Source organism: Clytia hemisphaerica, unplaced genomic scaffold (genome assembly GCF_902728285.1).
Source record: "Clytia hemisphaerica strain Z4C2 unplaced genomic scaffold, Clytia hemisphaerica genome assembly, whole genome shotgun sequence".
Taxonomy (NCBI): Eukaryota; Metazoa; Cnidaria; class Hydrozoa; order Leptothecata; family Clytiidae; genus Clytia; species Clytia hemisphaerica.
The window spans coordinates 662,307-675,163 of NW_027104218.1; the positions used below are offsets into that span (position 1 = coordinate 662,307).

General features: G+C 33.5%; 1 protein-coding gene across 1 annotated transcript; it reads left to right on the forward strand.

Annotated features, from left to right (window-relative positions):
* Nucleotides 1–11: 11 nt before the first annotated feature.
* Nucleotides 12–11,165, forward strand: LOC136815798 (uncharacterized). Its single transcript, XM_067072250.1, has 7 exons — nt 12–684; nt 4,442–4,700; nt 6,052–6,335; nt 6,638–6,820; nt 6,983–7,152; nt 7,372–7,584; nt 9,066–11,165. The coding sequence occupies exons 1-7, from the start codon at nt 238–240 to the stop codon at nt 9,406–9,408; spliced, it is 1,899 nt and encodes a 632-aa protein (XP_066928351.1). The 5' UTR covers nt 12–237; the 3' UTR covers nt 9,409–11,165.
* Nucleotides 11,166–12,857: the final 1,692 nt, after the last annotated feature.

Sequence of the window (12,857 nt, forward strand, 5' to 3'; positions counted from 1 at the left end):
TGTCTTTTAGGATTATTAAATGTTGAATACTTATAAATAAAAAAAGAGAGAATGGCCGGCTAGTCGATATCAGTGTGTTATGTGAAGGCCATATACACGAAAAAAAATTTTCGAGGATGAAACATTTGAGCTTGTTATAGCAAAGAAAAGAGAGGAAATTTTTCACAAGAGATATATGAGAAACAGAATTTGTTTTCTTTGATTTAATTTGTACTGCATACTTACTTCAATATAGTTATGGTTTTAGTTGAGGAAATACATTCTTGTACTACTACGGCAAGTAGTAGCGATTCTGAACCTGACAGTGGTGGAGGCGGTGGACCCACAATGAGCCGTTGCGTTACGAGATCGATGTCTGCGAGTATAAACCAAGAACGAAAAACACATCCGAATTCAGCCGCCGAGGAGAATAATAGTAATTTATGTTATACCAAACTCACCACAATTAAAACTCGGGAAAGGACGAAAAGGAGTCGTTGTACTAGTCGTAGAAAAATTCGTAATAATAAAAAGAAAAAATATACCGTCAATGAATCGCGGATTGAATTAACGGACTTGAGCGAAGAAGTTTTGATTGCGATTTTAGAGCATGTACCGGCTACTGGTCTAGTTTCTATGAGTAAAACTTCCTGGCTATTTCATCGCATCTGTCACACGGACACCCTTTGGAAGCATCGCTGTAAGGTAAGAATTTCTTTTTCTGAATTTTTCTTGGTTTCATACCTTTATTTTGCTCTCACATTTCGTTTGGTTTTTTACATTTCACGTTTACATTACTATAGCTTGCAATTTAGTACTGTACGTTCAATTTGAAGGGTGAATTGGGGTAAATTTTAATTTTCTGGAACCAAATTTTCTTTTTTTAGTCATGATATGAACCGATTGATTCAAAGTACATTTTATTTTATTTTTGCTTTTACATTTAAATCTACTCTTTGTAATTATTTCAGGATTCAGGCTTAATCTTGTGGGTTTTCGGGCTTTTCGGGAAACTTTTTCTAATCATTTTTCTCATCTTCTTCCTTAAAAGTACGAAAACATTGATTTTGATAGGGTCTAAATATTTTGAATATATGCTATATAATTTTGAACAGAAAGATGCTTTTGCATGTTGCAAGAGCTCTCAAATTTCAAAACATTCTCCAAAATTTAAAGTGCAATTTTCTATATTTAGACCTTTTTTATTTTTGATCTTTTTAGGTGTAACATTTTTCTTTTTATCAAGGGATTGAATTTGTCTCTTCAGATCTGTGCTTCTAAAACTTGAACCGACAAATATCATAACATTTCTAACTTTAAAAATCTGAAGTGGGATGAACATTAGTCTCTTGGTTAAATGCAGGAGAGTGATATACTGAATTTTAAGTGTCATGTCTCAACTTTTTGCTTGTTTTTCAAGATCTTGGAGATTGTCTTTCCTATTTTGTAACTTGAACTTTTATTATGAATCTCAGCTGAAAAGTTCTTTTTTTCTCTTCTAGTTCTAGAGCTATATTTTTTATTTTAAGAGTCTTAAAAAATATTTTAAATGCTCATGAAATTGTAATTTGAAGAATATGGCCTTTTGGACAGCTGTAACTTTCCCCTTAGCTCAATTCTTATTGTAACCATACCAGCATTTTTATTGTCTATGGCTTCCTAGATCTTTGGCATATCTGATTTAAAACTTCTTTTCTTTTCACATAAAGCTCTTGAACTTTATGACTAAATATTTTGCTATGGTATAAAGAGACATGTTTTTCCAGTGAACGTAAGCTTTTCCTTTCAAAATATGTTTAAAGTTTCATCTTTCAATTTTCTTTTCCCTTCTTATGTATATATTCACTATGAAAACATATATTTGTCTATAAATCTCAAAAGGTTGAGCTTTACTTCACAACTAAACCCCCTGGTTGTCAGAAAACTTCAATAGAGCAAGGATGTATGGATATTTTATGACATATAGTCTTAAAAACAAATTTCTCTATTTTTGAAGGTGTTTTTTTATTTACCAATAAATTAGAACTAGTTGTAGAAGCACTGACTAATTCCTCTGAAAAAACTTTTGAAATTTGTTGAAATAAAGTCTTAAAAAGTGTCATTCATTCATTTTTATAATATATTTTCAATATGATCAAAGCATAGTTTTAGAGAAGAGCATGGGTCGTTTTTTATAAAGTAGATATGAAAATTATCTACTGAAAGATTATAATTCATCACAGGGTCTAGTATAAAAAAGTTCTTTTCACCCATTTTATAATATTATAATGTTGATGATTGTACAGTAGAGGGTAGTTTCAACAAAGTGGATATATAGAAAGAAAAAGCAATAAAATATGAGCCATCATGATGTAGTTCAAAAGAAAAACAATATATTCAAATATTGAAAAGACTCTAATAATACAACTACAGCTATCTCTTTAAAAGCCTCACTGGACAGATAATCAATTTTCTCTGTGACCATTTTTCTTTACAACAACAACACACAAAAAATGTGGAGTTATTAAAAATTGTTGAACAAAAATCCCACAATACCCAGCTTTATATTATTCCATACTATTTTCAAATCTCCTCTCAAAATTAGAAAATCATATTGAGTTTCCTTCTTTGTAAAATTTTCCTTACTTTCATTGTTCATTATATAGGTTGCTTTTGTATATACCTTGGTTTGGTGCTAAGTGGATATTCCTATCTCATTTGCTTTAAATGGATGAGAAGGACAACTTAAGGAGTCTCAGAGGAGAGCTGTGCTATTTCTCTCCCTTTCTTTCGACATTTTTTTCTTTCCTATTTAGCTATTTTAGCAGTTCAGCCTATCGAATACTAAACTTCATATTATGGGTGAAAAATAAAAATTATGAAAACATTTTGATGGATGATATCATTTTCATCTCCCATTTTGATATGATTTTCATTCAGGGGGTTCAGTTTAAAATGGTGTCAAAAGATTTCTTCTTGAAAGATATCTTTTTTCTTCTTTTTGATCAGCAAACTTTGTGAAAGTGATAATATAACTCTTGAAGAAAAAGTCGAAAATATATTACCCACTTTATCACTTTCACCAATTGGTCTCAATAACAACAAAATCATTCAGTCTCGTGTTGCCATATAATTTTCCTTCCTAATTCATTTAAACCGTACTTGTCAATAATAAAACAAATTATTCTAAATAATGAATGATCATTTATCATAAGAGAGGTGTAATGGATAACTAATAGCTCTGTAATTCTCCTGGCAATTGCTGGTGGCTCGTTTTTTGATGATATACCATCTATATTAAAATGAATAATGGCTTTATTTTGGTATTGATACTTTTGCCAGCTTTTGCAAAACAGTATAATATCACAATTTGTATGATCATTATAGTATCTCATTAATTTGATTGTTGTCATAAAAATAAAAATAACAACAAACTTAATTTTCCAGTTGCATTTTCATGTCTCCTGTGGAATTGACTAAATTCTTTTAAATTTGTTTATAAAACTATCCATAGTTATCCTGTATTGACCAATTTAAGACCAAAGGCTGCCAATACAAGTTAAGCAAAATTTAGGCCCTTTTTCATAGCTATATAGACATGGGCAACGAATGCATTACATATTGTAATCAAAATAATACAGATTAAAATGGTCTGGTCTGGTCAGAATGACGTTTTCAAAAATAATTGTTATTTATTAATCTTTGTATGCTATCAGATCCTGAACTTTTTGATACGATTAAGAAAATTTGATTGGGAAGGCACAACTACTTGTACATTAAAGGAAAGGCTGGCCTTTTGAATAAACTAATCAAATTTAAATAATAATTTGATGACATCTGTTACTGTGATTCGATTTCCTTAATTGCGATCACTTGGATTAAGAAAACATTAGTTGTGATGGAGGCTAAAATTTTCATAGTAAGAGAATATTTTCTTTCAAATGTAATAGAATAACCACACATAATATTAAAGCTGACCTTTCTTTGTACAAAGTTACAATCTAATATTCAGGCTTTCAGACTAATATTTAAATTAAATCTTATTTTTGTTTTGATATTCGTTTTAATGTAATACAACTCATAACCTGACTGATCTTACCTTTTTACTCTCAGAGAGAAAGATCACAAAAACATTGGAATTGAATTATAATGATATTGTGAAGATAATGTCTTTGACAAGATTTTCACAATTTGATCATGGATTTAGCATAAAAGCCTGTCTAAAAAAATCTCATAACAACATCCTTGAAATGAATAAGAATTTAAATAATACCCTTCGAAAACACCCTCAAAACACTATCTGGCCTTGAAATTGCTTCTTCAAGTATCCAAAATAATATAGCAAATGACAAAATTAACAACAATAATAACTCTCCGTGACTTCAAATTTTCAAATTGACATACCGGTACAGGGCGGTGTGGGCGATCTCATTTGATGGAAACTCTATAACAATTTCCATTTATTTTTTTCTACCTCTTACAGATCGATTTCAACTTACAAACGAAATGGGCGGAATTCTCACACTTGTATTTATACGAAATGTTTTTCAAAGCGAACACCCTACGTGACGATCAAAATTTCTTTAAACCCGTCAGTCAACTCAAAACATCAGTTATCGTATGGTATTTAACCAACCCCTCACCTCCTTGTCACGTGGTCGGCCACCTGACTGCCAGTCAAGTCAAATCAATATGGAGTATCACTGAAGAAGAACTGGAAGAAATGTATTTCGATGATTCAGGTATGTGAATTAGCGTTTTTTCTCTACAATGTACGAATCGAATGCTAGAATAAGACCATCTCTGAGTACATTTCGAGCGCGAAGTAGAGGCTCGCATAACATTTCTTATATAAGAACGGTATAATTGTAAGGTTTATTAAAACATGCAGTTTCTCAGAATTGTTATTGTTAGCGCTGGGTATTTAGAGTGAAGGTGAAATAAATTGGATTAAGATTTTCCTTCTCTTTGAAGGGGTCATCTTTTGTTTTTGAATCAGTTTGGACGTTTTTGGTAATAATCTGTTAAACAATTATTTTGCGTGTTGCTGAATAAAGGGGTTTTGCTTTGTCTTAGAAACTTTCAAACAGCTTCATGGTTTTCCTACCTCCCTACACTCACGCCATCAATGTGCGGCATATTTTTTGACTTTGTTACCAACCCTCGTTGAGAGGTATAATAATAAACCCCCATGTGAATGTTTGCGCATTTTTGTTTTCTTAAACTTTCTCAAAAACAGAAAACACCTAATATATGTTTATCTGTCAAATGTTGTCAAATATGTTTGAAAAACTCAAACGTCAGACACTGGTTCGTTTACCTCTCTATGTATTTTTCAACAAAACTTCAAAGCATGACATGTGTTGAAACTGTCTTTTCATGCTGTTGACCCACTTGCCAAAAAATAGGTTCCCGAACGGCACACAACCTTGTCTTAACGTTTAATGAACGTTAGGGCCATCAGATGGACGTTATTACGACGTTTTGTGTCAGCTGGGTTACTTGTTTCTTCTAAAGCGCTACCATTTTTTCTCATGAACCCTAAAACATTAAACAAATCGCGTCATTCTTTGCCTACCTCAAACACACACCGGCACGCTCTAAAAGAATCATAAATATTTAGGCTTCCTGTCGCAAATAGCAAACTTGATTCCCTGTCCAATGAACTTGATAACCTTAGATCCTTTGCCAAAGTGACCTCTCTATGTGACTTGATAGTGCCATATAAGTATGTACGTGGTACAGAAATAAACATTTTTAAACCTAAATATAGAACTATGTCCCGCTGCAATATACACTTTCAACACTTCAGTCAATGAAAGATTAACTCTTTTCGAAATTTCGTATTTTGATACTGAACATCACAATCTTACTCATCATAGTGTTGTCTACAAATATTACCTACCCGGCTCACCAAGAACCTTAACATTCTATGTTTCTTGCTAAATACGAAAATATGATTATTCGCAGATGTGGTGAACATTGTGCTACATTATTTCTGATACCTTAGCTTAGAATGGCTTACTTCCCTTTGTTAAACATACTCATCACGTAAAACGAAATAATCAATTATCGGTTTTTCTTATGTTATAGAGGACAGACCAGATATGTTCCCGTTATGTCATTACGATTGGAGCCGATTATACCAAGTCTTTTTACGTAAACACGGCGGCGTCATCCCCATGCAGAATTACGTCTTAAAAAGATGCTTCCGTAATAGAGTGGCGCTAGAAGATCATTACAAATTATCTTTACACGCATCGAGAAGACAGAAATGGTATCAATATTTAGAGGACCGTGACGTCGGGAATCGGGAAGCTCTCAAAGCATTAACGGAACACATGCCGAAAGTCACATATATTTACATGCTACATCAGGTAAAGTTAAAGTCTAAACTTCGGAGTATTATTCAACGTCTTTAAGTCTTTTTTTCTAAACTTTCACTTTTTCGTTATTGCCTCTTCTTATGGCGGCGGTGGCGTTATTTGTTGATCTGTGTCTTGGCAAAGACCAATATATTTTTGGTTAGCCTGTTGTAGATCTAGCTGAATATACAGCACCATAGGAAACACAACGGTTTCTGTAGAATTTACCGAATCTGCTACGTGTACCTGTAGAAGCCTGTAGACGTTTTTTATCTACATTTTAATGCTAACTTTTAACTTTGTTCTCTTTATAGATTACAGCAATGTACATTGAGGGTAACTTGAAAGGTGGTTTTCAAACAGTCAAAGCTTACGCTGAATTTTGCGGCAAATTTCGGTCCTGGATGGAGGAGAAAAGCATGAAGCTGTGGCCTCCAAGGATTGGAGAAATTCTTGCGCAGGACTACAGGATAGCATTGGACTTTGTTAACAAATGTGTAAGTCGTGTTTCCTATTGATATTTGAATCTAAAGAATAATGAGGCTCAAATCGCCAAAAAAAAGAACAACACCTTAGAAATACTCCATTTCAAGCTATTTAGGGGTCAAAGTTGTAAAAAATTGTATCTCATTATTTGAATTTTTTTTTTAATCTTTCAGTTGGCAAGTGAAGCTGAGGAGAGAGAACTGGACGTTGAATCTTTCATGAGCAAAGCATGTCCTTTCGTGCAAATGTTACACGAGGTATGGACATGGCAAAATCAACACGGTACGGCGTATAGGAAAGAACACCGATCGTCGATGATAGTCAGGAGGCACGAATGTTACAGGTGAGATTTTATTCTTCATAAGTGAGTTTGGAATAATATGTAACATTTACGAAACATGTTTTATTTACTTTTCTGATTTCGGGGCTATTTTGCTAGACGCTGATGCTCAATGAATTTATGTTGACAGTCAATATAATAATTACTACATTTTTCAAGAGCGAAACTGAGCGAAATTCTTGCTCCCTGAAGTTGCTTGACCATATCTGTCTTCATTTTTAGAAAATATTTAGAATTCGGACGAGCCGAAGATTTCCGTAAACTGCGCATGTATTTCGAACGACGTGAAGTACTTAGTCACTGGCTGAAGGAGAATCTATGGTTAATCTCAGTTCTTGGCGAGGGCGTTGTCCGCAGTTTAAGGCCGCCCATGTTGGCACCCGATTACTCCTTCCCAGTATTAGGCACGGATCAAGTGGCCTGTCTTGTACAAAGGTGAGACCTCACTTCTTTTATATTTTTATTTTATAAGCATAACATTTATGAACCTCTACAGAACTGTGTCTTCATAATTATGTAACATTTTATGCGAAAACAGCCAACAATGGCTTATCAATAGTACCGAAGTCTGTCATTCATCCATTTCTGGGTTTAACCAGTTTAATAGTGGGGTACACACTGTAAAACGAAAGCTTGTGTTGTGATAATATTGATGCGATATTAAATGATTGGAAACGATCAGTAAATAAAGTAACATGTTATGTTATTGGATCTTGATGATTTGATGACAATGAAGAATGCTATAAATCAGTGCACTGGCTCCTCACGGGATGACAAGTTGCTGCATTTTTTAGATACGCGTCTTCAAAATATGTAGATATGCCATTAATATTTCCTTAATGGGACTTTAAATGCTTTGCAGTGCTTAAACATTGGCAACGAAGAGGATACTGCTTGTTCTAAAAGATAGGATGTTTTGATTTCAAATTAAGTTTAATTGCCACGAGAGGGAGTCATCAATGTTCTTTACTTCTTAACGATGACTGAGGTCGTTTTTGATTCATGATTCATGATTTTTTTAGATATTTTATTTACAATCTTCTAAGGGTTTATGTAATGGATTTTGACTGAAAAACGGCCTGGGTACCGAAGTGAAAATAGGGGAATCTTTATATGCACAATATTCTTAGCATAGGCTTTTGAAAGAATACTCTCAAAAAAACATCGCAAAAACACGACATTTTACATTGTTTAACTTACCCTCTTTAGCAAAAACCAATAATTATGAAACGTTATGAATTGCCTGTTTTCCTCCTCTTTTGTTGGGTTTACCCAAATAACGAAATTTCAATTTGTTTGTGTTTTCTTCTTTGAAGTTCGGTGAGCAGCTTCTCAAGAGAGAGTATAAGAAACCGACACTTAATTGGGAACTTCCTAATGACGTCTATTGTTATATTGTCGTATGTTTATCATTATAATGTCGGTTTTTGAGCTTATAGAAATGATGGATGTTTTTCTTCTTCAATATTTTGATCCGACAATTTAATTTGACGTGTGTTCTTTCTTTTATTTATATCAGTGAAGTATAATTAGTCGTCATTATTACAGGCTTTTCACTGTTTCTTTGTGGTTTGCCAATGAAATTACTTGAAGTGACAAAAAGTTATGATTATTAATTGAATTAATTAGTATCTATTAATTATTCTCTTTCTCGGCTAACTACTATGCCTGTTCTATTTAATAAGTTGTTGGATTTTGAACCTATTCAGAACACCTCACATAATATTAGATTTCGAAATTAGAAAAATCCCAATTAGCGGCCCGGTCTATCACCGTTGATGAGGGGTAAAGGTGGCCGCTTATTACAAATTAAACATCGGTATTTTGCTAGGGAATTGGTATAATTTCCACTTAGAGAATTTTTACCTTTTTGTTAGTATCACATATTCAAATTTTTCTTTTCCTTTTGTTTTCAGATTTCTCGAAACTGGATTGTTTTCTGACTTCAACAAAATTCGAATGAAACTCTCTGAACTTTCATCAATGCAAATTCACGGACTCTTCAAAAAATCACAAGCACTAGAACTTTCCATTATGAATGAAATGAACCGCCCTGATTCATTCACTCTAAACGAAACCAACCGCATACAACAACAAAAACCATTTCCACCGCATGGTAGGCCGCAACATATGGCTCCGCATACCGGCCTCCACCCACAGCCTGCCCCTATTTCGACGGGCGGCGCTTCCTCACACATGTTTTATCCGCCACATCAACACAATAGATTTTTTCAATGCCAATCGCACCCGTTCAGGTGATATTATTACAGATATAAAAATTAGATTATTTTTTATTATCTTTTAGAAAAAAATTTATTCACTTGTCCGTGAGCAGAGATTGAAATCGGTTTTCTTATTTTGCTATTTAACATTACTCGATAAAAGACTTGAATATCTTTTACCGCTTGGTTTTAACCCCATTGGCAAAAAATACTAAGGTTAAGGATAAGCTATTTAACAGGGTTAAATCAAATAACACGGGAAAGGTTGGATTTCTTTTTTACTTTCCTATTCAAAATGTTGTTTTTTTAAGTTTGTTAAAAAGCAAAATAAGATGTTAAGGATTTCAATAGATAAGAGAGATTGTGTGTTGTGTGCGTTTTAGCATTTTTAACAAATCACTCACTAGTCACTGCTAAATATTTGATTTGATTTCATAATTCGATCAATCGACATGGCGGCATGGGAGCTTTGCAATAGCGCCTTATGTCCTTAGAAAAACAGGATTGAAAAGCATATAAAAACACATCATATTATTAACAAAAGTCTTATCGCGCTTTAGATTTCATTATTTGTCAAGAGAAAAAAAATTCGACTTTGTTTTCTTTTAACCTACTTTTCACTAAGCAAACCTATCATCGCGCAATAAGAGATAGAAAACAGCTCATCTGTCTTAATTGCTCATCAATTTGAACTTTTTTGATTTGATGACGGACGGAATGGCTTTTTTTAAAACCCCCGGATCTTTTTGACACAAAAGTGTCGAGTTTATCCTTTTGAAACCGTAAATTTTTCAGAGTGTTTGAACAAGTCCGGTCGTCAGATATCTGTTGAATCTAGCTCTATTAGAATCTTTATGAAGCTAAATATCTCAAGAACGTTCTTGTAATAAAACCTCAATGTTTTCACTCTGACTCAAATACGAACTGTGAAATTCGTGCCGCCATACCTCACTCACATCTCAATCGAATCTCTGGTTATCTCCGTCATAATATACACGCTTTTTTCATACGCGGTTTATGACAGGTCTTGATATTATGGAGATAAAAATAATATAAAAGGATTTTTTTCTGTGGTAATTTATTATATAGTATGCTGTGTTTGTTAATATTATAACTTAGATATGTTTTTTGGATGCTGAAGCTTTATTTGTCTTCATATTTAAAATGTCAGAATTGTTGCTGATGACTCAATTGAAACGCCTTTATTATAAAAATATCTTTTGTGCTATCTAGGTAGGGTTATTTATAATACACTTGCACCGCTTGCACTGCCTTATCAGCTCCTATCCTTGAAACCCACTCTTACTCGCTTAATCTCATAATTTCCTCGCGCAATCAGCTTATCGCGGCAATTAGAGTATAGTGTTTTCTTTTCTACACGAGAATTTTTTTTATTTAAAGGGGGGTTAAGGTTAGAGATAAAACTTAATCAAGTTAAATTCTAAAATCGAGACTTTTTCAATGGGTAATATCAACCATGACCTTATGGAATGGACAAATAATTCTTGTAAAGCAAACTAATCCCAGGGAAAGTCTCGTAACTTTTTTGCTAAATTCGCGATGAAAAATGCGATCTTTCAATAGGGTTTTAACGCAATTTTTTTTAATTGAGTCATGGTAATAGGTAGATTGGAAAATTGATGGACAACGAGATTTATTTCAGCTTTTTTTATTGTACAAATTTTTTGTCCTTGTATGAAATATGGACAGAGTAGAGTATATATTGTGTATAATAGCATATTATTATTTCAACAAAAAGTTTATAAAGAAAATGTTTTCGGGTAAATTATGTCAAAATAATATTCTATCTTTTTTCTTTCGCCGTCCCTTTTTCTTATGACCTCGATATGTCATGGAGCTCATTTAATGCTGAATGGAAGATTAGGAAGCAGGCTAAATTCAAATCTTCTCAAAAAATTACCCCAGATTTATTGCCCTTTGCAGGTGAAAATGGTTGCTCTAAAAAGCAGGGTCGCCGATTGGGCTAAGTTGTTGGGTATCCGTGTATTTCACAGACCAGTGTAAAAAATGAAAACCTTTTAGATGATTATCCTTATTGAAGCCAGGGGGCAAAACTTTGATAAATATTCTGATTATTCATCTGTGATGCAGAAGATATTCAAAGAATTAACTTAACACATGGTCAGAGCTTGTTTTCTCCACTAATTGAACTAAGACCTTTCTGGTTTCATATAATTATCAAATGTAATTTCCTTACAAGGTTTGAATACCTAAGTTACATTAATTACCCTTTGATGTTATGAGAGTACCCATTATTCTGACTTTCATTCGAGTCTCTGTTAGAATGTTGTGGATCAAAAATATCCTGTACTTTTCACCATAAAAAATGTTCTGGTCTGTAATCTTTTTTTTATTTAATCTTTCCAAAAATCAAAATTTTCAAAAAATGAAAAAATCACCCCCAGATATTCACCCAAGGAACAAGTGTGCCAAATTTCAGCCAATTCCGACCATTTTTGAAGTCTCCAGGCTGCCCCAAAGTTTTAGCCTCGTTTTGGCGAGACAGGTAGGAAGTCAATATGGCCACCACACTCAGTAAACAGAAGGAGATTTTAGTACTTTTTACAAAAATGACTACAGTAACTTAAGTTCCGGAGCAGCAAAGGTTCTGATAGTGCATTTTCACAAATTTAAGCACTAGCCTTTGAATATTTGGGCAAAAAAGGATACGCCAAATAGCCCAATTAGGGTAGCCAATTTGCTACCCTGCTTCTGTAGACCATGAAAATTATCCTCGAGGGTGAGATTTTGCAAATGCACAAAATGACCCAAAATCTGCCATATTTCACCTCATCATCTACTGAGTAAGTCAAATATTCTCAAACCAAGTTTAAAAGATGGGCCTTGCAAACTGAGAATGTCATGGTTTATACGGTCTCGATGGCTAGATCATGAGATAATTGAATTTAAAGTTTTGCTGACTCAGCTAAGATATCTCAAAAAGTGCTGAATCAGCAAAATCAAATATCTAGCCGTCGAGACCCTATAAACCATACCGTTTCACTTGGTAAGGCCCATCTTTTGAATATAGATAAATAAATTCTGAAAATACACAATAAATTATCGACCAATGATGTAGGTCTGATTCGATGTGGCGTTTGACTTGAGGAATGTGGTACATCGCTAATAGAATTAGTTGCTAAATATTTTTTTTTTAACTGAGCGTGAGGTAATGTACGAAAATGCAAGAGGAGTATGCTGTCACAGCCTGATCGTTAAAAAGATATATGAAAGATTTCAAAGATCAAATTAAATTCAATGATTTAGCTAAATAAAATTTTCAAGCTACAATCATTGCCATAATATATTGGCACTTTTGGCTAATTTACCATTTTTCGAAAATTGAAGTTCGAGCGAGAATGTCAATTTCAGGCTTTCAACTTGATTTCATCGATTATTTCGATCTGGAAGGGAATTATTGGTTTCTGGGCTATATTCCAAGCCCTACTAGACCATTTTTGAACT

Coding starts and splice junctions, on each gene's coding strand:
- LOC136815798 (XM_067072250.1), top strand. CDS start 238: ATGGTTTTAGTTGAGGAAATACATTCTTGTACTACTACGGCAAGTAGT. Junction 685..4,441: donor TTTGGAAGCATCGCTGTAAG/GTAAGAATTTCT, acceptor TACCTCTTACAG/ATCGATTTCAACTTACAAAC. Junction 4,701..6,051: donor AATGTATTTCGATGATTCAG/GTATGTGAATTA, acceptor CTTATGTTATAG/AGGACAGACCAGATATGTTC.